General features: G+C 37.8%; 2 protein-coding genes across 6 annotated transcripts; one reads left to right on the forward strand and one right to left on the reverse strand.

Annotated features, from left to right (window-relative positions):
• The first annotated feature begins 4,866 nt into the window (after nucleotides 1–4,866).
• Nucleotides 4,867–7,149, forward strand: LOC113463224. Of its 4 annotated transcripts, none has more exons than XR_005506582.1 (4): nucleotides 4,867–5,742; nucleotides 6,497–6,572; nucleotides 6,656–6,790; nucleotides 6,884–7,149. XR_005506582.1 is itself a non-coding variant. In XM_026807531.2 (3 exons), the coding sequence occupies exons 1-3, from the start codon at nucleotides 5,503–5,505 to the stop codon at nucleotides 6,920–6,922; spliced, it is 414 nt and encodes a 137-aa protein (XP_026663332.1). In that variant the 5' UTR covers nucleotides 5,045–5,502; the 3' UTR covers nucleotides 6,923–7,149. The 4 variants fall into 4 exon arrangements, 1 of the variants encoding a protein (XP_026663332.1); XR_003387095.2 differs by having other exon boundaries at nucleotides 4,869–5,742; nucleotides 6,514–6,572; XR_003387094.2 differs by having other exon boundaries at nucleotides 5,044–6,572.
• A 1,319-nt stretch (nucleotides 7,150–8,468) lies between these two features.
• Nucleotides 8,469–12,994, reverse strand: LOC103714726 (1,4-dihydroxy-2-naphthoyl-CoA thioesterase 1). Of its 2 annotated transcripts, none has more exons than XM_008802098.3 (3): nucleotides 12,628–12,994; nucleotides 12,269–12,460; nucleotides 8,469–8,722 (listed from the first exon to the last, which is right to left on the reverse strand). In XM_008802098.3, exons 1-3 carry the CDS (start codon nucleotides 12,784–12,786, stop codon nucleotides 8,570–8,572), a joined length of 504 nt encoding a protein of 167 aa, XP_008800320.1. In that variant the 5' UTR covers nucleotides 12,787–12,994; the 3' UTR covers nucleotides 8,469–8,569. The 2 variants fall into 2 exon arrangements, with proteins under 2 accessions (XP_008800320.1, XP_008800321.1); XM_008802099.2 differs by lacking the exon at nucleotides 8,469–8,722 and adding an exon at nucleotides 10,073–10,904.
• Between the last annotated feature and the right edge of the window lie 12,165 nt (nucleotides 12,995–25,159).

The following is a 25,159-nucleotide window of genomic DNA, read 5'->3' on the forward strand; positions in this document are numbered from 1 at the left end:
CCTTTGCCCTTAAGAAATAGCCATAGCTGATATTTCAGTGTTTTTCTAGACTAAATTCTTTCTACGCACGTATAGACATGCAACATTCGTACATAAATACTTGTCTGTGTGTAAAGCTAACTAACATTTAACAGCATCATATCTCAGAAATATTAGTTTTGATTATAATAAAGCTACTTTCAAGGAGGTATGTATGCTAGCATTACAAATTTAGAAGATACATTTTATCTATGAAGAATTAAGGTGTCAGTAAGCAAGTATAGAAAACTCAACGAGGTCCACAAATGGGATCTCTTTTTTCCTTTTAGAAATGGTATGGTGTTATAGGCATGTTCATAGGGCCACCAGAACAATGTTATAAAATTTCAAGGTTGGTGTTGGTTGTCACATATAATCCTATGCTAGTCCATGGTCCATGGGTAGAACATTAGAATGTAATAGTAAATGTTTGACCCAAATTAGGCTGAGCCAAATTTGTTTGCGTGTGTATTGGACTTCTAAAGGCTTATTATTTGGATTTATCTGAGTTAGCTTATAACCCTCTTCTCAACGAAAAGGCTTTAAATTCAACTTAAAGATGATGGCAAGCCCACCCTAGCTAGCTCTCATAAAAAGGGAAAAAATTAAAAGGTTTAAGAGTAATATTTTTGAGGCAGGATTAGCACATAATTGATTGTTCAAAGGAACACAAGAGAACGGTATTTGTTTTAGTTATCTTTGCAGCTGCGGAATAATAAAACTTTCATGCGAAAGGGTGCATGAGTCTTTCTAACACCTCGCAGCCGTTCCGTGTTCAACACTCCTGCGTGAGGGGAAGTGCCAAAGCGATGCTTTTGCCTTTATACCCTTCCTTTGTACCGTTGCAAAGAGTTCAAGATATGATGTGGTTTCCAGAAGGCAGAAGAAGTCACAAGTGTTTGGCCCACGCAGTCCTCTTTTTCTAAGGGGTTTGAAATGGGAGCGACCTTGGAAAGGAACTTCTCTCTCTTTAGGGGGGTATTCCAACTTCCCAAGCATATGACTTTGAAGGCTCTTTGAACTCACAGGTTTTCTTTCCTTTTCCATTGGCTTGTATGCTAAAGGACTTGACCTACCATTGGCTTTGCATATTGGATTTGTTGCAATTTCTAGCCTTGTGTCTCTCTTTGGCGTTAGTGTCAAATAAGTTTAACATCCTATACCAACATCAGCACCTATTTCTTTTAGAAGAATTCTAGATGACTCTATTTAAGCCCTCATTGACTGCCCTTGATTTTGTTGAAAATTTAGACACCGGTTCAGACTAGACCAATCCACTATTCTGTTGTTCAAGACTTTAAAAAACCACAACTGAAGTGCATTGCGAGCCAAATAAATTCATACAAAATCAACCCTTTCACTCATTTTGAGCAATTATAAGGGTTATGATCATACCCATATCTTTCTCGTGAAAAAGATGAAAAGCGAGATATAAGCAATCTGATAATCCTTCATAAATTTGTGAATAATCCATGATTGGTCCCATTTTGATGTAAAAATGACTTTAAGAATGCTTATTGCTATAATTCATGAGAAGCTGCAAACATTTTGATGGTTCTTTTGAGAATTATTGTCAATGAATACTTTGTTGAATCATTGATCGGGAAGCACGATCAGAATTGATATTGTGGACCATTTTGGGCGCTACGGGTAGAGCAGGACAGGTTTTGCTAGCAAAATCCGCTATATCGTAAAGTTGAATCATACGCCAAATTTTCGGAGATTATAACTTAGTCATACGGTGCCCAATTAAGATGATTTTTTTTAAAAAAAGGGATAACTTTTTGAAGTCTACAATATAGCGCCATCCTCTTAAAAGGGACTGCATAGTTAGTGGTTAGGTCCAAATTTTATCATTTGAGCTCCGGAATAGGCTGATCAAATTGTAATTTTTTTAGAAAAGATTTTGATTGAACGTATCTTCTACTTCAGAACGAATTAGTCGGAGCGATAGTAGGCAGAGTTGATGTAGGAGTCAAGCTCTACTTCCTATAGAATTTTAGTCTTTTCCTATTTATTTTTACTAGTCACATCTATTTTTGCAAAACTAGTCCTTCATCTAGAAGAATTTTGCTCTTTTTTTGAGAGAGAGATTCGAGTTGAGCGGGTCAAAATTTTTTTTTCTTCTTTCCAATCCAATCAACCATTCTCAATAATACAAAGACTACTATTCGTTTACGGCGGCTATTTTCCATGATGTTTTTTTTTTAAATGTAATTTGCCAAATGGCCCGCATGGATCCAAGAAAAAAAATCAACGAACAACATCACCGGCCGGGGACAAAATGAAGGCTATATACATGGAACGAAAAAAATATGTAGGAAAGGACAAATTAAAAGATGATCATACATAGGAGGAGGAACCAATAGTGTGGAAGAGGAGAGAGAGAGGTCGTGAGGCGTGTCATGGACTGCTCTTTTGCTTTCAAGGGCTATTGCGAATGCAAATTGCAAGAAGAGAGGATGTCAGGTTACGAAAGGGAGCAGTGGACGTTAAACAAGTGGTTTGGAAGCATCTCAAAGGACCACAAAGGCTTGTTATTCTTGTCAAACAAGAGAGAACAAGTGGTAGGGGGATGAATAGAACCCTCCGTCCTCTCCTTGTCTCGTTTGCTTAATTAGTCTCCTTTCTGATTAATTTCCTTATCCTCATAGCTGCAGGACCATCGAGGGCCACTAGCGTGCCACAACCTATTCAGCTGTCCCTCTCTTAAGTTCTCTCTCATATTCATGGAGCCATCTCCAGCTGCTTGAAGGATCCAGCTGCTAAATTTTCTCAGACGTGTCCACCCACCTACCATTACTAGCGTGTGCCAAGATTCATGCAACTCATCCAAACCACGTATCTTAATATATACCAAGGAACGGCAGATCAGATCAGATCAGATCATGGAGGTGTACGTGCAACTGTCAAGATGCATACTTGCTTGAATTTTTGATGGGTTGCCGACATGATTGATCTCTAATTAGAGTTAATGACTGCATCAATTGTGCCCATCGGAAAAGATCATCGCATCAAGTTATGGTGTGAGGCTTAGTTTATACCATTATAGAACAAAACATGCATCCCATTTGGACCTGAATGGCCTGTGGCAACGCAGCAATGGTGCCGAGATGGTTTCTGTTTTTTTTTTTTTACTGTGAATTAGTGATGGTTTTTTGATACAACAAATGTGTGAAGTCTCATGTTTTGACATAATTGCGAGCGTATCTCGAACTGGATCTAAGCTAGTGGGATCTTATAAGATGAATTGAAGTGAGATGGAGCTGCGAGGATCTAGGTAGAGTAATGGCATCAAACAGGATCCATGTTGTGGAAAACGAATCTGACTACTCGTTCAAACATTTAGGATTGCTAAGAAATTCTATGGCTTTTAATTGGTAGTTATGATCTGATTCAGCCATTGAGGCTGGTGGGGTGCAAAGTCAGGTCATTCACAAGTTAGTGGTCTGTTTAATTTTAATTAGTAATTCATGTCCTAACCTATATCCATTTGGCCTTTGGTATTTCCTTCACCATTTAGTTCATGTGAGAGGCTATCTCAATAAAAAACACAGGAGATATTTAGTAGTCTGCTGCAGTCTACACTTTGGTGCAAAGTCTGTTGTTAGGGTAATTTATTAGAAGAATGTTGTCTTCTTAATACAATATTCTCTACTGTTGTCATGCAGTTATTAATTTTTCTTCCCCTTTATCTATGTCGTATTCTTCGGATCGAGCCTAGCTATAAGTATCTCCAGGAATCAGTATTATTAGTGAAAGTAAAGGACATTCAGACGTAGATAAGAACTGAGCTAAATGAGAAAGGATTATGACTCTACAAGGAAGAAGGTTGTATTTTGGCGTTTGTAGTTGTATTAGTATTTTGTATACTTTCTTCCTAGAAGGGAATCGTGAGAATTCTGTCGATACATTTTTGGAACCATGGATAATTGCTGGAGTAGGGACAGGGAGACCAGATTAATCTGACGTCGAGATGCTGAAAGCAACTCATTTAGCCGGCAGCTGAGAGGTTTCCAAGGCTTCAGCTAATCTTCTCCGAGAGTTCCCAACCTGACAGAAAAATGTAGCCTATCCACACATTGCCAGCATTGAGAAGTTTCTTTCTTTCTTTCTTTCTGTCTTTCTTTCTTCTGCTCTAAAATTTTTAATGAAAACCGGCATTGAGATGTTGAAGGCAGTGGAATAGCAGCAGCTTGAGGCCAAAGCAACAATAGCTTACTTTAGCTTACTTTCTTCACTTTCTTAATACGGGGTTCATCTACATCTCAACCCTTGTAGAATTTCTTAGTGGCACATGTCCAGCACATCTTGTGATGTCCTGGAGCTACTTATCCAGCCAGGGCTTTGACAGACTTGTCTCAAATCTCCTGTTCTCCGCACCAATGAGAATTGCTCGATCCTCCATAATATCCTTGTCAGATTTTTCCGATCTTCTATCACTCTGAATTACAATTCTGATGATGATGATGATCATGATGGTGGCGGGGTCGTGATCATTGAAATGTGGCCATTAGCTTGCGAGATCATCGATCCTATAAAAGGCAAAAATACTCTCGCCCTTATAGCCCTTATACAATGTCAATCGATTCTCACTAATCAAAGCTAACCAAGAAGAAAGAATAAGTTTTTCTCTTGCTAAACTTTTCTAGCAAAGTTGAAACGCAAAGAGCTGATCATGAGGTTCCAATTTTGTGGATGAATGGCTTACTCACTTCTCTAAGAGATTTTCTTTTGCTTGACTCTCTAGGTTTATACTTGTGCTCGAGTAATTTGAGTATCAATAAAGACGGTGGGATGTTAGTAAAAGAGCGAATAAAAATAAACTAGATGCAAATGATAGTAACTTTTTTTTTTTAAAAAAAAATAGGTGCATAAATATCCCTTTCTGTTTACTCGTAACAGAGATGATAACCTTTTACTAGCAAGTGAAAATTAGGCACATGTAATGCACATTTAAAAAATAAAAAATAAGATAAATATGATTATAAGAATGAAAATGCATTATTTTTAAATTTTAAATGTCATGGATACTTGAGTGTTTTGGTGGTTGATTATTGTTATTTAAAATATGAATCATAGGGACAAATAGAATTTGTCTTATAAATGTGGAAATTGTGTGGCAAGATATTTTAGACTCTTTAAAAATATACCTTCTAGTAACTCTTGTTAATTAAATCTAATGATATTTTTATTCATAATTTAGGTAGGTAGAATATTTTCAAAATATTCCTCACTCATTTTATAATATATATAGATAACAGCAGCAATTAATAATTTAGTAATAAAAAATCAACAGTTCTTTATTTAAGTCAACGTTTATAAAACAAGAAAATAGCATCTCTAACTAGGCTTAAAAATTTGAATTCTAAAAAAATATTTGTCTGAAAAGGGTGAGATAAGCAGACAATACAACGGTTATAACGGCCGTTATTTGAAACCTCTCTCCTCGACCGGTAATTTCGGGCGCCCGTCTCGTCCTCCATGCTCCTCTCGTCCCCTTCCACGCCACGACCTCCGCCGCCGGCGCTAGCTCACCGGAGTTCTACCCTCCCCTCCAGGTTCTCTCTCGAGACCCGAGATGGCACCCCAAAGAGCTCTCGCGTGGCAACGATCGAATCCGATGCTCGTCACCCAATCCTCTCCCCCGCCCCTCGCGACCAATCTAGGGCTTCGCCGGATCCAGAGTTAGGGCTTCTCTCCCTTCTCTTCGTGATCTCCTTGGTACCCATTTACCTCTCTTTTCCCTAATATACATCTTTTCGATGACTCCGACAAGAAAAGAGCTAAAAATGTGATTTTCCCCCTTGCTACTGAATAAAATGCGTGCTTTTTATGACATTGGCTAATGTTATTCGATGATTTTACGGTCAATCTTACTTTGCTCTGTTATATTACGTTCTGAAGATCAACTCGACTCAACTAAGTTTTAATCCCAAACTAGTTGGGGTCGGCAACATCTCACTATGTTTCTAAAACGCCTCGAGCTAGCTTCTTTACTACAATAACTTAACAAATAGGAAGCAGTGATTTGGAAAGGGGAAGGAGAAGTTAGACTGATAATTGTTTCATTTGTTATTGCTGAAGCTGTTGATGAACTTGGAATTAGACTGATAATGTAGATTGTGCGAGCAGTTCAGAATTTGGTGGAAGCTATTTTCTTTACTTAGTGATAGAGTATCAATGCTTAAGCAGCAGAAGTGTAGTCATTTCATTGCATGTGTTTCTAATTTATACAATCAATATCGATGGGAAGGAGAGGGTGTGAATATAGCATTTGAAAGCTCAAATATCTGAAAAATCTTTAGCCTTAGAATAACTCTCTAGATCACTAAGTCACAAATCCTCATATATCCATGTTGTACAATTAGTTTTTAGTTGTCTCGAACTTCTGTGTATATCTGACAAATTCCTTGCTTGTTTTCGGCTCTCTGTTCTTACTTAACTTGAATTAGTGAGAAAATTTTCTTGGGAAAAGAATTGTTTACTGTGCAGGCTATGGGTTCATTTTTCTCATTGGCATTTATTTCTCTTCCAGCCCTGAGTGTAAGAAGGTCTTCTTAGTTTAAATGCCTTTATGTTGATTTATTTTAATATGCTTAATTTTTTGAAATTATCCTAATAATTCCATGGCCAGGCCTTTAGAAAGTTGGCAGCTTCAGTGGATAAACTGTCCAAAGTAGTATCAGAAGAACTACCTGGAACCTTGTCTTTGTTAAAGATGTCTGGTTTGGAGATTAGTGATTTTAACTTGCCAATTGAACAACCTAAGGTAAGCTTCTCTACTCAGTCTTTCTTGTCAATACTTCAAAATGTATATCTATTTAATCCAGAGAACTTTTTCCTTTCTTCTTCATTATTGAAGGCAAGGAAGATCAGGAAAGCAACATGGAAAGAAAGCTAGAACAAATAAATTGAGCTCTCGTGGGGGAAGAAGTAATCCAATAATAAACTGATCTCCATACTAGATTCAAGTGTATTGGAGTTTGCGAATACTCTAGGTCTAAAGCTGAAATTGTGATCAGGACACAGTGTCAGTGTAGATTTCAATCTGATTTCACAGATTCCATGAACACATTTTGTATTCTGGAATATGGATTAATATCAGACAGGTTTAATCTGTAGTTTAAATGACTGGAATACCGATATGTGCTCTGGGCCACTTTTTTCCTAAAAACAGGAAGAAGATAATTTAACCTATTATATTTTGTAAATATACTTAAAATATCTGGCAAATTTGTGACACATTGTGATATACCATGTATCTATATTATTTCATTTAAATACTGGTAGGAAGAGAAGAAGACTGTTAGTAGTCTATGATGGGAAGCATGGTAACATGTGAAGGGTTTCATTGGTTTTGAAAAATATCGGAGGTGCAGAAGTTTGTAAATGCAGCATTAGAAAATGTTTACAACTTGAAAATAAGGGAATCAAGTATGAGAAATCCATTCTTAAGGTGGCTATGGTAAAGGAAATCTCTGCTATTCTTTTCAGTTGACTCAATTTAAGCTTTTTTGACACAAGCATTCGACAACACCATAGCATAGCTGACTTGGTTCAAACCTGATCATGAATTGCACCAGACAAATACTGGTCTTCTTATACTTCAATCTGACAGCGACATCAATGGGCTTTTGTGATATGGCATCGTAAGAAAATTAATCCAGCAAATGATAACCTCCATTTGCTTACTATTATTTCTTGGACAACTTTTAGTGATATTTCAAGAAGAACGTGGTTGAAGTAAAACCACATGTTCGATATAGACTCTTGAAGTCAAGCTTATGTCATGTTTCATCTAAGTTTATATTAATGGAATTGTTTAATTTGCTTTCGTTCAAGGCTTTGTCTCTACTATTTGTCTTAGGAAAATTATGTGCTAAAAGTTAACATTGTTTTATTGCTGGAGCCTTTAGAATTTTTCTTCCTAGTTCTTTTCTTTTGATGGCATATTCTCTTTAACTTGCCTATGATATGGAAAAAAAAACAAGATGAGTACTATCTGGGAATTAAAGTGTCTCCAAGCAAGCATAAGTTAAATCGAATTTTGAAATTCTTGTAGTAATATTAGATCTAGTCCATAATGGGAAGGCTCAATGAATAAGGATTGATAGAATTGACCCCTCATAGTTAGGACCAAGGTTTTAAGATCGGTTTCAGTTTCGGTCCTTTGGGTAGGGTTTCAATTTTGGCAGCTTCAACGGTTTTGGTAGTTATGCTTCAAGTCCTTCAGTTTCAGAAAAAAAGCCAATAAAATTTAAGAAATTAAAGAATAATAAAATAAATTAATAAAAGTCTCTGGCTTTTGGAGGACTAAAGAGGATAGGAATCCATGATTTTCGAGAGATTCTTTTCATGCAATAAATGTGCCGAGAAAAAGGAAGAAAAAATGAGGCATTGGAACTCTATTTCAGAAGTAAATGAATAAATAGAGTTGAACCATGCAATGGAGTCAAAATGGGAGATTTTAAATTATAATAGTAAGATGTTTGTAACAAGGTGCTGATGAGTCATAATTTGGAGAACATTCATGGTGCAAGTATATGTTTCATAGCTTGGCGTACTTCTTGAGAGTCTCTTTATAGCTCTCCATGCTCTCTGATGCTTGTTGATTACATATTAGAGTAACTCTTGATGTTGACAGAAGTACTTTTCTCCCTGTGGTTGAAGGATCACTCTTTCGGATCTGCACCTCCCATACCTATCCAAGTTTAATTGTCATGTTAACATAGAATCATTTAATATAGACTAATCAGCAAAAATAAAATTTTAGGAGTCTGGATAAAAATCAGGCCGATTTGATAATTTTCTTCTTGCAAAAAATCAAAGTTTTAAATGCCATGGAACAGGATGCTTCGTGTACCGATACTTGAGATGGTGGATGTCCCATCCCGTCCTAGCCCCTTTCCTGACTCATCCTGTCTCGACATTTGGGAGGGTGCGCCATATAGACACTAGGTATTTAAATCCTTGCGAACAATCAAATATGATTTCTTTTTCTAAGTTTTACATCTTGTGGTGATGGAAGCCAAACTCATAACTAAACTAATGCCATGACACTCAAAGAGCTGCAATTCAGTAATGTAGATCTCTTCGCTCATGGAACTGTTGATACTAATCTTGTATGTTCTAAATCAATATCCTTCTTGTTAATGACCTTCTAGTTGAGCAAGTTGGAAATACCATGTTCTTTAATGGTATAACATATTCTTGTAGCAATGCCATCTACCTAAGAAGAACTCAGATGCATAGGATGTGAGTGGAAGACATGAGGAAAGATTAAACCAGAAATTGTCTGGCCATTTTTTTACTATAAGAATATATGCTTGTGACCTTTTGAGTAAGGTTTTCATGTCGAGAATAAGGTGCTGCATCTTGCATATGAGTTTGCAAATGATATTCTCATTTTGCTGGAAATGACATCAAATATATGTAGACATTTGCCTTCACCATTATGAGATGGTCTTGTACCTGAAGGCCAGCTTCATAAGAGCTTCGTGATGGGGTGAAAATTTAGTGGAGACCACATTAATGTGTTGCTTAAGTTGTTTGGACAGTGCACTGCTCTTCAAATATTTAGATCTCCCTCTTGGTGTTGACCCAAGGTTTTCTGTAAACAAGAGCAGGAGGTAAAAACTATTGTAAATTATGTACATTGAGAATGAGATGGTGCTCTCTATTGTAAACAATGTACATTGAGAATGAGTCACCCAATTTCTTGTTTCTCTTCTAATCTGGCAATTAAAATCCTTGATAAGATATTAAATATACAATTAAATATCTTTTGAGAAGTGGCTAGTGGGAATTCCAAAGTTTGCATGAGATTTTAACACTAGCTGAGTAAGATGGACATCATCCTTGGCAATATGAAAGCTAGTAATCTGAATATTTTCTTTACAAATGTCATTTAAATTCTAGGGATGTAGCACCATCTTCTATGTCAACAACTAATGCTATGAAGGAATGGAGAAGATAATGTTAAAGAAGGTGAAAGCTTTTGCAGTCAGTGGAGAGGGCTTTTAATGGAGGTTGAGGATTTTAATTGGTAAGGTGAAGAAGTTGAATTATGAGATGAACCTGGGAAGGTCATCTGATTCTTTGAAGAAAGTATTTCCTTATCAAGAGTCACCAGATCTTCTGATATCCTTTTGATTGAGGCAAAAGAAGACTCGGGCAAAAGAAGACTTTTCTGTGATATTTGAAGTATTACAAGACATCATTTGACATAACCCTCGAACCTTACTTTCTTTGCTTGGAGTGGATGCTCGCCCTTAAAAGTTGGTTACTATTTTTTTGGATGAAAGAATGAAATTCCATCAAATTATCTGGCAAACGACATAAAGTTTATTATTCTTTCTGGCTTACTGTTGTAGAGAGAATGGGTGCAATGACTAATCTGAAAACACTACCCAAGAGTGATCTCTCCACATGCTATCTGTTGAGAATACAATAAGTCAGCTAATCTTCTTGTGAGAAGCAATAGTGTTTTCTTATGACATGAGTAAATAGGAAAAGGAGTCTCTTCATGGAATTGATGGGTATTGTTTTGGTTTTCCTAAGGTTCCATTGTCTTGTAGATTTGTCATGATGGGTCATTTAATTTTTGAAAACTTAGGAGAAAAGAATTGTTATAAAAGAGCGAGAGGGAGAGATGTTTCATTTGAGACAAAGGCCTATTGGCAGAGAACTTCGTTGAGAGACAAAAACAATGTCATCTGCTCTTACATCCACACCTAATATAAGCCACATTTGTCAATGTTTTTGGAATGCAGTATTAGTTGCAAACCAAGATGGAAATCGCCAACCTTCTACTTCATTATGCCGATTATACTTCCTTGGAAATAGTGCTTCAAGTTCAGGCGTGCGATCTGCCTAGAATTCTTCTGTCATTCATGGTACATGAGGACGAGTTAATTTTCTCTGCCTGGAAGGCATTTGATTCACAAGATTGTAATGATAAGGAGATTACACTCCTGTTAGTAGAAATTAAACATGTTGATTTTCTGGTTGATAATGTCACCAATGGATTATTCAACATTCCAAATTCTCGACAGATGAAACTACAAAAAAAGGAAGTACAGGCTTGAATTCTCTGAGGAAAGAAGAAAATCCTGAACTAGAATCTAAAATTTAGCATGATAATCACCAGCAAGCCGACCATTAGGAGAAGAGAAGGGATACACCTGAATCGAGTTTTTTTTTTTCTTTTGTCATTTTCAGAAAGTAAGAGGAGGGTCAAGCAAAGTTGAGATAATGTGAATCCTGATGAACTATGGTCTCTTAGCATGCCTTTACTCTTTCATTTTCCTCTCGCTGGCTCCAGATAAACATTTCATGAAACTTGTGTGGAACAACAAATAATGATTGTATCTTGCACAAGGTTATTGGGTTTGGTTTGTGCTGGTACGAGGGAAGACCGGGTAGAGCATCTCATGTCTTGAGGGTGCCATGGCAACTTCCCATGATGCCATGAGTTCCTGTGATGGCAACTTCCCATGATGCCATGAGTTCCTGTGATGCAGTGAGGTGGGTAGGTGGTGCTGGTGTATGTTGATAGGTATAATTTCCAAGCAACCTGGGTGCATTGGTTTAGTTTGAATGATGGATTCGCAGGTGGCCTGCTCTGCATCCAATTTGGGTAGTCAGGTTCTACCTTCAATTGAAATGATCTTGTCCTTCTCCAAAATAAAAAGAAATTAAAATTGCAATATGACTGTTGATGGTCTTTTATTTATTTATTTTTAATTTCTTGAACTATTGGGTAGGAATTTTCTTCCAAGACATGGGCTAGATTTTGTTTTCCTACTTCTTGCTGGGTAAAATTGTTTCTGACCGACCTATTTGTTTTGGTTCCTTCCTATCCCTGGGTCAGAATTAAGCAGCTGGCTCTCTGGAATTCAAAGGCAGGTGCTCTTTAGGTGGTGCCTCTATATTGTTTTTTATTCATGAGAAAAGTCTGTCTTCTTTAAGCCAGCTACACGCTATCAGCGTGCCTTGCCCGCCATTGCCATTACCGGTGCCAGCTCTCAAATATGGATCTTATCCATAGGCCATCTCATGGATGACCCCATGATCCCTTGATCACAGAATTACCCTCTCATACGACTTTCGAATCAGAGCACAGGTAAGACAGGGAGGACTAATTTTTTTTTCTTTCTTTCTGATAGAAGACAAGGACTACTTGGCCAACTGGATTTGCACTCAATTGCCTTGAAGCAAAGCAGAGTTTGTTTGTTTGTTTGTTTACCTGGATGGTTTTGCCCAGCTGAATGGGCCTGGCTTCTGCCTCTACTTCTTCGCCTAGCAGAGCTGGCTTGAGATGGTTGGTGGAGAGCTGAACCCCGGCAACTCTCCGGAATCCCGAGGCCATGTAGGCTCCCAAGCTGGCCAAGGTTTCCGAGACGAGGGCCGACACACCTCCGTTTAGCACATCAAAAGGCTGATACAATCAACAAACTCACTCAGGATACTTCGATAATGTACAGAATGAAACCAAAGATGATGAATATTTTTCATAACAATACAACCATCAGTGGCAAGGCATAAACTAGCAGGGAAGTGCCAAGTCCAAAACCAGAGAGAACCATCTATCTAGTAGAATTCTACCTGGCAGCATGTCTTGGTGACCTTGAGCCTTCCGGTCACCTTTTGTGGCGAGACGAGCTCGTACTCGAAACCGAGAGCATGGAGGGTTCGGTCGATGGACGCTGTCATCGCTGCAGGCGATGGAGATGATATCCCTTCGGGGTCTGGATTTGGAGCCATCTTCTTTGATGGAGCTGATATCCCCTCGGGGTGATGCTTTAAGCTTCAAAGCAGAGCCCACACCTACCTCGTCCACCGCACACTTTCTTAAAAAACAAGAAAAGCAAAGAAGAAAAAAGAGTCTTTTCGAAAGTGATGGCTCATCTAATTTTATTGATGGCACCACGGGATGAATATTGTTAGGAAGTGAGTTTCGAATTGGATTTGTGTTCAGATTTCTTGGTTCGCAGTTACAACTCAAACCCAACCAAATTGCTTGAGAGTCTTTGGGAGGCGTCTAGGAGAGTTGAATGGAACGATGGTATGTGGGGGAGGTAGGAGGGCCACCTCGTCTGTTCTTCTTTTCTCTACGACCTTCTCTCTTTCCCTTGTCGCTTCTTTACATAGTCAGAGATTCTTTTTCCTGTCTCTTTCCTTCAGTTTTTTATTTTTTTATTTGCAGGAACCTTCGAGTTTGGTAATAGTTGCCTCCAAGTGGGGGCCTAGCAGCCTTACTTTGTAGTCGACGGATGGATTAAGTTGGAGAGCACTTCTACAGCTGGAGTGCGAACACCCAAATAACTGCTCTCCCTTAAACAAGAAGCACAAATTCAGAGGTAAGCAAAGAGTATAAATTAACTTCATCCAGTCCCTAACAAAGATGTGGTCATAGTGGTACACTCATGTGGCGATTGTGATAGAAAAAAAAAGGAGGATAATTATTTAGCAAGTAAATATACATATTTAGATAAATTGATATACAATTTTTAAAATATAGTGTTCATCAATAGACAGTATATAGTCAGATAATATACATTTAGCAAATTGGTCATTTAGCAATCTAATACATATTTTCAAGCAAATTAATATATAGTTTTTAGAATATCATATTTACTAATATATACTACATGGTCGGTGATACACACTTGTCGACTTTTTGATATATACTACAAACTTATTTAATACACACCTAGTAGTGATTAAGTATACACTTTTAGGTAAATCGATGCACAATTTTCAGAATATATTTTTTATTACCACATGGTCAAATGATACACCAAACAATTAATCATCTCACAAGCCAATACACACTTCTAGGTAAATCGATACATAGTTTTCAAAATATAGTGCTCATCAACATTGATACACAGTTTTTTAGCTTTGTTTAACATAAAAAATTATTTATATATATATATATATATATATATATATATATATATATATATATATATATATATATATATATATAGTTATAATTTTTTAGAATCAATGAACCCTTAGATGCAAAGATTCTAGAAAAGAGAGAGAAATTTGGAGAAGGGAAAAAAACTCGGGAGGAGAAGAAAAACCTCACAAAAGAGATAAACAACTTAATAAGAAAGAGGATGGATGGAGAGGTTGAAAGAGAGAGAAAAAAAAATGTGGACGATCTCTCTTAGCGTGTATAATTTATTTATTTTTTATTTTTTTAAGTTACGAGATTGATGAACTTCGTTAGTAGTTGGAGTCTTATTTGACTTTTAGATTTTCTCTTTTAAGATAAATACTAGAGAAAATATGGTAAAAGGCCCAAAGATTAGATGCAGATATCAACCAAGCAGATCCGTAAATGGACAGGCAGTCAGCTTTAATTGTGAATTACATAAGCTCGAGGGCATCATGGACCCTTGCATTGGAGCAGTTTCATTAATATCCTCCGAAAGACAGAGCAGTTTCATTGACATCCTCCAAAAGTCAGAACAAAAAATAAATAAATAAATAAAAGAACAGAAACAACCTCAACCTGCCAATTTGAAGGGCAGGGAACGTGGGGATGGGTAGGCCAAAAGTTCGTGAAGAAAAGTGGCGATATTATAATGCTCCTCTAGTCGCAATCCCGACCTACCGATTTGAAGGACAGTGGAAGTAGTTGGCGAAGAACTTAAAATGGGTATGGATGTCTTCGATATGCTATAATCTATATGGTAGCTTTTGTTCTACTTGAATTATAAATCATCATATCTTGCTATCTAGGCTGAAATGATATTTAAATATTATATAAAATTTCCTAGTTAGTGTTTTAAGGTTTCAAATTAGTTTTTTTAAATTGTTTATTACCTAGATCAGTGTTTTAAAGTGATAGATAATGTCATGTCTGCTATATTAGCCAAAGATTTTGAGATCTCGGTCTCTATAGTTTTGCCTAACAACTCAATATATCTTCTCTCTCTTAATTTATTCAATTTTTCATCTTAGCTGAGGCAAATTGAGATTTTGGTCCCTCTCAGTCTCTACCACCCGCCAAGATGACTAACATCTCTCGCATTGAAAACATTGAGCATTCTTCCTAGATTAGGATAATATACGGTGAGTTGCTGGGGTTTATTAGCTAGAGTTGGCGGGTCTTTTTTTTTTTTTTTGATTAAAAGGAGATTAATAGGCAATGAGCTACAATTTTTTTTTTTTTTTGCTGAAACGGATAATTAATGCAGTACGGATACAGATACATCCAAAAAAGTAAAAAAATAATAGATTTTGGAGTGCACTAGGCAACTTTCTCTCTCTAACCTACAGAGTATCTTTGGAGTGGTTGGCTACATACGAGGCCATCCAATCCACAGCTTTATTGGCCTCTTTGTACACGTGCTTTGCCTAAAAGGTCACTTCACCACAAACCATGGCCCGGATATCTCTAAGCAGCAGGTGGTAGTTGTCCACACCGCCGACGCTCCACTAGATCTAGCCAATAATCGTCGCCGAATCACCCTCAAGCAGTACAGTTCTAGCCTGCAGCGCTCGCCGAGCGGAACCCAAACCGACTCAAGCTGCCTTCAGCTCAGCCCTCGGGACCGAGATGTCGAAGATCTGGCAACCACCAGCCCCCACTATCCTGGAGGCAATGAGCTACATTAGCCATCAAGATTTATTAAGGAATCAGAGAGAGTTATATGCAGACCTTAGAGGTTGCAGCCAAAAGGGAAGAGAATACGGAGAATATACAGAATAAGAGAAACAAAGGTGGCCTGGCAGTAATAAGATGAAAACAACAAAAGCACATTGTAGGGAAGATGAAGTAGATGGCTGGAGACTCAGTAGTAAATTCAAAAGTAGTAGGGATCAGACGAGGCCTTCCTAGTTTCTAGGTTACAAATATTATTAGGGTGTAAAACTTGTTAAGTGTACATGAAAAATTTCCTAGGCCCATTAAATCTAGCTTGGTAACTTAACACTCAACCACCTCTAGCCCCAGTTCTCGTTAGTTACACCGATCGCTTGCAAATTAACCGCCTGGAGCAATATTCTTTACAGATTGTTTGATATCCCTTTTGGGACACAAGTTAACGACCCTGTTTCCTAGTTACAAGGGGAGTATGTAATTGGGCCAATTTGAGTCAAAAGGCCTTATGTATCGAAGCCTCGGTCCATCAGATTCATCCCAGCACACCCGGGCCCCAATCGGGCCCAGTCTTCCGCTCGGGCGGCATGGGCGAGCCCAGCCCATCTGCTGGGTGGCCCGGTCCGCCCTTCCTGGTGGCCCAGGCCCTTCCCGACCGACCCGGTGGCTGGGCTCCAGGGCCTCTTATATGTTGTAAGAATTCAAAGGGAGATAAACACATATTCTCAGTTTTGGCAATGGAATGAGCATCTTGCAATCCTCATATAATCACCGCCATGCAGAACCCTAGTGTGGGGTTGCTATGGGCGTCTCGAACTTCTCAAGAGTGGCGTAAATCATCTCTATTCTCAAAATATCATGAACAAGAAAGCCTTCGGGTGTATCGAATGTATCTAGGTCCAGTGCAAATGTTTTTTTGCCTTGTTGCATGCAAAGATTTGATCACATTTATTCTCCATGCCTTTCTGACCAGAGATGCCTATGTTGTGATCTATCAGTCGAAGTCCGCATAAATGGCCATAGCAAAGTTCAATCTGGAAGCAAGGCCAATTATCTATCAAGGTGAAATTTGGATTTTGCATGATATGTTCTTGAGTTCAGCAAGTGAGATTCTATACGTAATCATGCTGGATTCCATTTCCCTGCCAACTTTCATTAGTTGATATAAGTGCTGCTGTTGTTTAGTTTAGGAGCAAAGCAATTAAGGTACAAAGTAGGACAAGTTAGATTAAATATATATATTTTTTGTATATGGAACAAGTTAGACTAAATATTCCAACCTTTTTGTATATTGATTTTTAATTATTAAAAGAATGTTTTTTCTATGCGTGACACTTGCTCCTTCCAACCATAAAAAATGGGGATATGAATTCATTATGCATTAACTTTTGACCTCCAAATCTCTTCCACTGGTAGGCTGTTGCGCACATCAATGACTGAAGTATAATTCTACAGGCTGCAAACAGACTACACCTAACATTGGAGGAATATGCTGCTCAAAGAAAAAGGACCATGTACCTCATGAGTTTTACTTTTAATGTCTAATTTATTGAGCAATACTGACTACAAGTACAGAACTTATATTAATTTGTTATGTACTTTCACTAAGAAAATGTAGATTAATGCTAAAAGATATGGCAAAGGCTAAAGAGAGAGGTTTCTTGCCTTGTCTTCCTCTTCAAAGTGCATACCAAACTATGGCTTTTGGACCAGTACTCATTGGTAGGCGAGAAGGGAATTGCATTTTGTTGCCGGAGGTAGAGGAACAATCCTTTGAAGATCCCTGACCCTAGCAGATGAGTGATCAACCCACCCGACAAGAAAAAGAGGCCACAAATCCTTTGCCGACTTCTCCTATTCTATGCAGAATTTTCTTCCTTTCAAGAAAAACACCAGTCTAAGATAGAATAGTTAGCCTTACCAGAGGACTAAGTTTTAATCAAGAAAGTTAATATTTTATTTTTTATCCTGTGATTATTTCATGCGTGATTCTTGTAATAGCCCAAGACCTCATCCAAAAAGACTGATCAGAAGGTATTATTTAGATTTATTAGCCCTATATAGGTACTCAAGATTGACTCAGTATGTAGCCGATGTGGAACTAAACACACATCTATATGAATCCTTCCATGCCCCTCTCATTTGAGCCTTGGCATTCTCATTTAGGCCAAGGGTCTAAATCTATTCAAATCAATCATAAGTATCACAAATTCAATCACAAACACCACGATTAGTTTATGGTCAGCCCTAATAGGTTTGTATTATAGTGTCCCTAGTCCATATAAATCATGGGATGTGTCAGCTCCAATCTCATTTGTAACAACCTTGTACGTCACCAAAAAGGTTAGCCAGAAATGTTATTTAGGTTTTTCGGTCCTGTATCAGTACTCAAAATCTATCTAGTATATAGCTGATGTAGGACTAAACACACGCTCGCATAGGTCATTACGGTCTTCCTTAGAATTAAAAAATTGTTTGTTCCTTGATCCATGTCACCCTCCATCTTAATCTTTGACATGTTGAAATGATACAAAACAAAAACTCTGTTTTCTGTTGGTAGATGAGAAGATCTATTGGTAAAAGCATTTGCAGTTTCAGTAAAACCTCACATTTTTTAGGAGAAAAGAATAGGAAATATGGATGAGAAAAAGGATTGGCAAATTGTATTGAAGATTTGTTTATGTGGCAAATTGTATTGAAGATTTGTTTATGTGGGGATATAGAGAAGCTTGAAGAACCCATTTGAACCTGATTCTAATTAGCTCAACTATGTTATCGGACCATAAAGCTTTAAAACTCTAGAACATCTAAACAAGACTCAAGAATGAGCCTATATGAGAGCAACCGCAAATGCTTGCAGCCCAAAGGTTTTTAAGCTTTAAAGGCCACATAGTGAGGATTATGGCTGAGATTAGGAATCAACCTAATTTTGGGTTGTACATAATTCACCATACCTAGCTAAAAGACTAGATGGAAGCAATGGATTAAATGGGACTAATATAATAGTCATGAAATGTTATGAAATTTTAAGTGAGAAGACTAGACCAACCATGCTGGTCAGAGTCAAAAAAGTGGGACGCAGTAGTTAATTGGACACCTTTAATGGTCCTACCTGTGTCTCCATGATCAGCCACCTAATCTTTCCCCGTCCCTTCGGAATCTCTGCGTGCCAATTGTCTGAAATATTTCAGCTTTCCTTCCCTTGTTGTCAGACCAAGGGGAGGGCTTCCGCTATAAATTCTGAGGTTACTGAGTGTTGCATAGAGAGTAACAAGGAAGTGAGGCATGGGAAGAAGGATGGAATCCTTTCTTGGTTTCCTAGGCTTCAAGAAGACGAACTATCAGAGACAAGATGCTGAAGATGGACCAAGGCATCCAAGAAAGGTTCGACCAAGCGATGAGGACCGGGATCGCAGCTGGTACGGTGATCCAACCATAGACAGGAAGGCCAAAGAATTCATCGACAAAGTTCATCGCAACATGGACCCTGACGCATAGTGCCTCATTTTTCTCAGTTGCCCTTGTTTTCACTATATAACTCAGTCCACCAGTGCTTATGCTTCGTTGTGTCATTTTATACCATGAATGGGTGTTTTCTGGCTATTAATTATTAGGTTTTGAAAATTATGCTTGAATATATTTTTGACATGTATCAAAACATCACATATAAATCTATTGCGTGATATAAACCATGTATGTGTTGCTATGTCTTGAAAGGGTGCTGTACTTATGTTTGTTAGGATGTTATTGTGTGCTATAAACCATTGTAGGATGTTATGTTTGTGAGGCTTGTGCCTGTTGTTCTCTATTTTACTCATAGGAATCTTGGGTACTGTACTTATGTGGCATTGCTCTCTCCCTTATGAATGAAACTGTGAGAATCCATGCGGGCGTGTGTTTAGTCCTACAGTGATTATTCGCTGGATAGATCTTGGATACTTATATATGATCAAGGAATCCAAATAATATCTTCCGGCTAGTCTTTTTGGATGAGCTCTTGAGTTATTACAAATGGTATCAGAGCGGATCTAGCCTATGGCTCATGCGGACTAGGAGACACTGCAATACGGGTTCATTGAGGCTGACCACGGGTCGATTGTGGTGCTTGTGATTAGATTTGAATGGATTTGAATCCTTAGCCTGATGAAAACGCCGGAACTTAAACGGAGGGTGTATGAGGATCCGTGCAGGTATGTATTAGTCCCATATTAGTTATTCACTGGGTAGATCTTGGATACTTATACAAGATTAAGGAACCCAAATAATACCTTCTATCTAGTCTTTTTTGGTGAAGTTTTGGGTTGTTACAGAAACAACTTAATAAACAGATTAAAAAAAAAAAGAGACTCATGATGGGGGGATACTTCTGAAGTGCGACATTTGACATAAATACAAGGGGGTGCAGCTGATAATAGAAGTGGTCATGACAGTAATGATGAAGTTAATAGTGTTCTAATGAGCAAACTAGATTGAAACTATTACAATAACGTGCAGCATCGTTTCTTCTGTGAGATGATCGTAAAGATGCCTCGGGACATACAGATGCCAGCTCCAACGTTCAGCACTAATTTGTCTCTTTTCTAGTTCAATTTCTTTGCGCTCTTGTCAATTTCTCAGACTCTTCTGCTTGCACTCAAAAGAAAAGGAAAAAAAAATCCAAAGAAAATAATGTGGTTGCTTGATATAATATTTCAATAATATAAAGCAGAGCTTAGGGCAATCAATAGATCACAACTTTAACCGATATTCATATGATCAAATAAATTGATAGTTAGGATCTCTCTTTGCTATTACCCATTTATGTTCTTGGTAATTTGTCATCCTGGAAGGGAAGAACTAAGGCTGCAAATTGGTTGGGTCGACTCGTGACCCGATCTGACCGGTTAGACTCGATCCGACCTATTTTAGAAGATAAGTGGGTCCGGATCAGGTTCTAAAATTAGACCTGTTCTGTTTTTCGGATCGGGTCTGGGTCAACCTAATCTTGATCAATTTTGGATTGTTTATCCAACAATCCGATCCGACCCGATCTGAATCCAAATTACCCATTTAGACCTGACATGCTTTCTTAGTAATTAGTGAACTAAACATCCATTTTTGAAACATAAAACCCTTGTTAGATTTGATTAGGCATTGTCTCTTTCCATGAGGTCTTTTTCTTTATCTTTTGCTTTCGTTTACCATCCACTGGTCTGTCATTGTGTCTTGCGCATGAGACAGGAGAAGGGATCTTTTTCCGAGTTTCTATTTCTTTAACTTACTTTTTCCTGACCTGTCGTTCTTAATCTAAATGTGGTGTCGGTGCAAAAGTTATAGGAACAAACAAGCAATAATATAGATTAGATTCCCAACTTAGCTATCCTCTTAAGCTGGCAGGAGCTTCAGATTGCAGTATACGGGCAAGTTTAATATAAGGACATTGCTTAATATAAGGACATTGATTCTGATTTTGCTTCATTTGTTACTTCTGCTGTGTATTTTGCGGCAGACTTAATATACGGACATTGCTTCACAAGCTATTGGGATTGGACTGCCTTCAAACGCAGGTTTTTTGTTCAAAAATATGGGCAAGTTATAAAGCCCCTAGAAACATTGTATGACATTAATGGGGACAATTGGGTTGCAACTCCCAAATTGCCAAGTGAAAGAAAGGGAAGTCAGTGGACGCCTTCTTAATTGCTACATTCTTGAAATCGATATGGATGTTGTTACATGAAGTAGGTGAACCAGCAGGTCTTTAATCCAGGAGGTCTAAAAATCTGTAGGTGAACCAATGGTAAAGTCTCTGTATATATATCTGGTTGTATAGAAGTTTTTTTCAAATGAATTAGCTTGTGTACGGAGAACGCTGCTCAAAACTGATTAGCTTATCATTGACAGAAGAAGAGATGCGATTAAAGTCTTATGCTGCCAAAGTCTTGGGTCATTCTTTTCCAAGTCTTCTGACTTGGTTTGGGTTATATTCCCCTTTATGTGAGACAAAATATTACTACTTGCAACTTTAACCAGGTCCGGACCCACCCTGATCCAGACCCGATCCGGACTAGACCTGACTGGACTCAAAGTTTTTTGGGTCGGGTCCGGGTTATACATGGATCGATCTGACCCGACCCTAATGACCTGTTAGGTCAAAAATTGTAGCTATGGATTCGATTCGATTTGACCCGATCTTTAATTAGGTCGAATTTGGGTCCAAAATTAAGATCCGAACAAAAAACTGGGTCGGATCGGGGTCACTCAAGACCCAACTTGATCCGACCCATTTGCACCCTTACGGACGAACAGGAGAGGACTTAACTTTTGGTGTTTTTTTTAATATAGTGACTCGCCTAAGACTCGAAATCATGCTGTTGCATTTCTCAATCTAAGTCTTTATTATTGCACTAAGTAATAGTCCCTAGATAGTTATTATCTGGAAAACCAAATTTTTGATTTTTATAATCTTACTTAGGACCATATCTACCCTACCACCACCACCGCCACCCAAATCTCCATCAACTTTTTGGATTGGAGGGTTCTCATGCAGTCTATCCTGTATGACTTTTTTAATAGCGAATCAATTATCATTACCTAACTTAGAGGTTAATTGCCCTTGATGGGTGACAAGGCAGCACAAGGGAAGGAACACAAAGGATGAAACTTGCTTGATTTTTTTTGTTCCTGCTTGAACAACTTTCTTGTCTCCAATGTGACATTTACTTTTGGATCCCTTTTCTTATCCCTTTACGCTGCAATTCTTTGGGCCACTCCCATATGCATGTTACGTACGAAACGGGAGGGCTGAGGACCAGTTTGTACGAAAAGAAGGCCGTCTTTTTCTAGTTCAGATTCCTTCCGCCAGCTATTTGAAGCGCACTCGCGAACCACCATTGTTCCCATACCGAACCTTTTCACCCCAATAGTTTTTCTTATAATTATATCCCTAGTGGGTCTGGCAATCTGGTAGGGATCACCAGGGGAGCCTGATCTTAAAATAAAACTGAAAGAAGAATATGTTATGGGGAAGGCTAGCCACCTTTTGAGTGATAACTAGGAGAGACTTTTCTTCACACGTTTGGTTTATAAAAGTTTTTTTTTCACCCAATTAATTTTTTTTTCAAAATATTCTTAAGTTTTTAGATAGCATGGGATAAGATTTTTTCTTTATCAAAAGTATAACAACCAAATATAGATCATTATAAAATGTGTCATTTTCTTATGATCAACTAAATATGCAAAAAATATTTTTTTAGACACCATATATCTATATATTAGCTTTTTATAAAAAATAGTTTAGTGAGAGAATTTTTTTTTTTTACAAACCAAACAAGTTGAAAATAATTGATCTTTTCTCAACTTATCTATTTTCTTATATTTAGTTACTTAAGATACGGAAAGAGTCGTATCATGGCACCGATGGGTTAGGGCGGATCTCTAGCTAGCTTGGCCTTACAGTGCTTCTTTCTCTTTTCTTAATTGCTTAATCCTTTTCTCAGTAACTGAAATAAGTTTTACTTCACTTCCACCAGCTGATCACGGTCAAAAGCCAGACAACATTCCAAAAATTTGAAGCTTTCACTCAGCAAGTCTCCCATCCGTTGAATTCATAATAATTTTTCCTCTAAAATCAAGTGATATAGTGCGTTCCACTATACAAATTATGATAGTTTATTCAATGCATCTTTTGTGGCAGGCACGCGTCGAAATGAGAATTGGGAGAATGGGGGATCAGGTCTGGTTTCTTTAGAAATCCCTGACAACAAATGTGAAATGATATCGTATGAACAATAGAATCACCAGTGTCCCAAGTCATGAAGTACAACTTATTCATCCTTTGGGGTTAAATCCAACCACAGTGGCGGTCCTTTCAATTCAAATGAGAGATCACCGATGTCCCTCCAAAAGACAAGAAAACTTAATATATTTCTGATTCAAACCTTGAATGAGGCAGGCATCAATATCTCGTACAGATTGGAAAATAAAGTATTGAAGTACGGCTTGCTGGGAATCTTTTGATGTGACAACAACATACCATGTGGTGAAGTCCACCTACTTCCAGGAACATAAACTAATGGCAATCATTAGAATATAATTAATCATCCATGCCCCGATAAGACCAGGCATCAGTAATTCAATATTGTTTCGACCTTACTTATCTAATCATTGAGTAGATGTCATCCCAAGTCCCTAAATACCCAAAGGATCCAGTAACCTGACTACATTGTTAATTATCGGATGCAGTATCTTTATAAATAAATATATACCATGCGATGGCTCTTGCATAGATCCAAGTGAAGCATAATCTCCAATCCCAAAAACACAACCAAGCTACGATCCCCAACAATATTAAGGGTGTTCCATATTTATCTCCAAGTCAGAACAAGATGCGTTGGTAGAAGCATCGAGGTTGAGATACCGGAGTTGAGAATGGTGGCGATGGCACTGAAGGCCCAAACTTGTTTGTTAGGATTTTGGACAAAAGGGCGGAGCTGCTGCCTGCGCTAGAAGTCTTAGGGCAGGAGGATGTTGTTGTAGTCTGAGACGGAGGGCACCGGGACGAAGGTGTTTGGCAGAGTCCCCTGCTGTGACCACGATGGACGGAATAGAAGAAGAAAAGAAACGACAATGAAGATGCGATGGAGATGAAAACGGGATTCGAGAAAACTCATTGATCGATCTGTCTAATTGTAATTTGTAAAAAGAACATTATATAAATTATAATTTATAAAAGAAACATCATATAAATTGGGCATTTGTTGTTCTTCTCGTATTATTCCTTTCTAATTTTGGTCTTTTCTTTTTAACTTTCTGAGATTATCCATCTTGTGCTATTAGAAGAAGAAGATTCAGAAGGAACTAGTAATGGAGAAGAAAATCAGAAATTGGGCTTTTTTTCTTTAAATTAAGTTTGTTAAATTTATTTTCGACAAAAGTTAGAATATTTGTTAATCTCTCTCTCCAGCTGGATTTAGGCCTTTTTTTAGCCCCTAGAAAAAATAATTAAGCTTTTTAAATATTTTTTTTAAAAAATAACTCTAACGAAAGTGTCGTTAGAATAAGTATTGCTAACACTTTAAAGTGTCGGCAAAGCTCCCGTTATTGCTGGTGCTTTTCAAAAACGTCGGCAAAATTTTTTTTATGCTCACATTGTCGACGCTTTGGCGAAAGCATCGGCGCCAAAATTACCGACACCTATAAGCGTCGATATAGGCTTTAAAAAGCACCAAAAAAGACAAGTTTTTTCTAGTGACTTTTAACCTGACGAAGACGTTAGGGCTTAAACGGAGAAAGTATTTGAGGACCGTGCGGAACGTATGTTTAGTTCCACATCGATTATTCGCTGGGTAGATCTCGGGTACTTATAGAGAATTACGGAATCCAAATAATCTCTTCCAGCTAGCCATTAATTGTAGATGAAATCCTAGGTTGTTATACTATATACGAAGAGCAATATCCAAGGAAGCATATTATTATATAAGGAGACATCAAGTGTATTAAAAGCAAAGCTTTTCTGAAATTAGGTAGACAACAAGTATTTCA

Source organism: Phoenix dactylifera, chromosome 1, assembly GCF_009389715.1.
Source record: "Phoenix dactylifera cultivar Barhee BC4 chromosome 1, palm_55x_up_171113_PBpolish2nd_filt_p, whole genome shotgun sequence".
In the NCBI taxonomy this organism is placed as follows: Eukaryota; Viridiplantae; Streptophyta; class Magnoliopsida; order Arecales; family Arecaceae; genus Phoenix; species Phoenix dactylifera.

Bases quoted from the DNA above. Each gene is read 5' to 3' on its own strand.
- LOC103714726 (XM_008802098.3), bottom strand. From the start codon at position 12,786: ATGGCTCCAAATCCAGACCCCGAAGGGATATCATCTCCATCGCCTGCA. The intron at 12,461-12,627 runs GTAGAATTCTAC...TGATTGTATCAG, and splicing joins TCACCAAGACATGCTGCCAG to CCTTTTGATGTGCTAAACGG. The intron at 8,723-12,268 runs GTAAACAAACAA...AAACTTGGATAG, and splicing joins AGCTGGGCAAAACCATCCAG to GTATGGGAGGTGCAGATCCG.
- LOC113463224 (XM_026807531.2), top strand. From the start codon at position 5,503: ATGCTCCTCTCGTCCCCTTCCACGCCACGACCTCCGCCGCCGGCGCTA. The intron at 5,743-6,655 runs GTACCCATTTAC...TTCCATGGCCAG, and splicing joins TTCTCTTCGTGATCTCCTTG to GCCTTTAGAAAGTTGGCAGC. The intron at 6,791-6,883 runs GTAAGCTTCTCT...TCATTATTGAAG, and splicing joins TGCCAATTGAACAACCTAAG to GCAAGGAAGATCAGGAAAGC.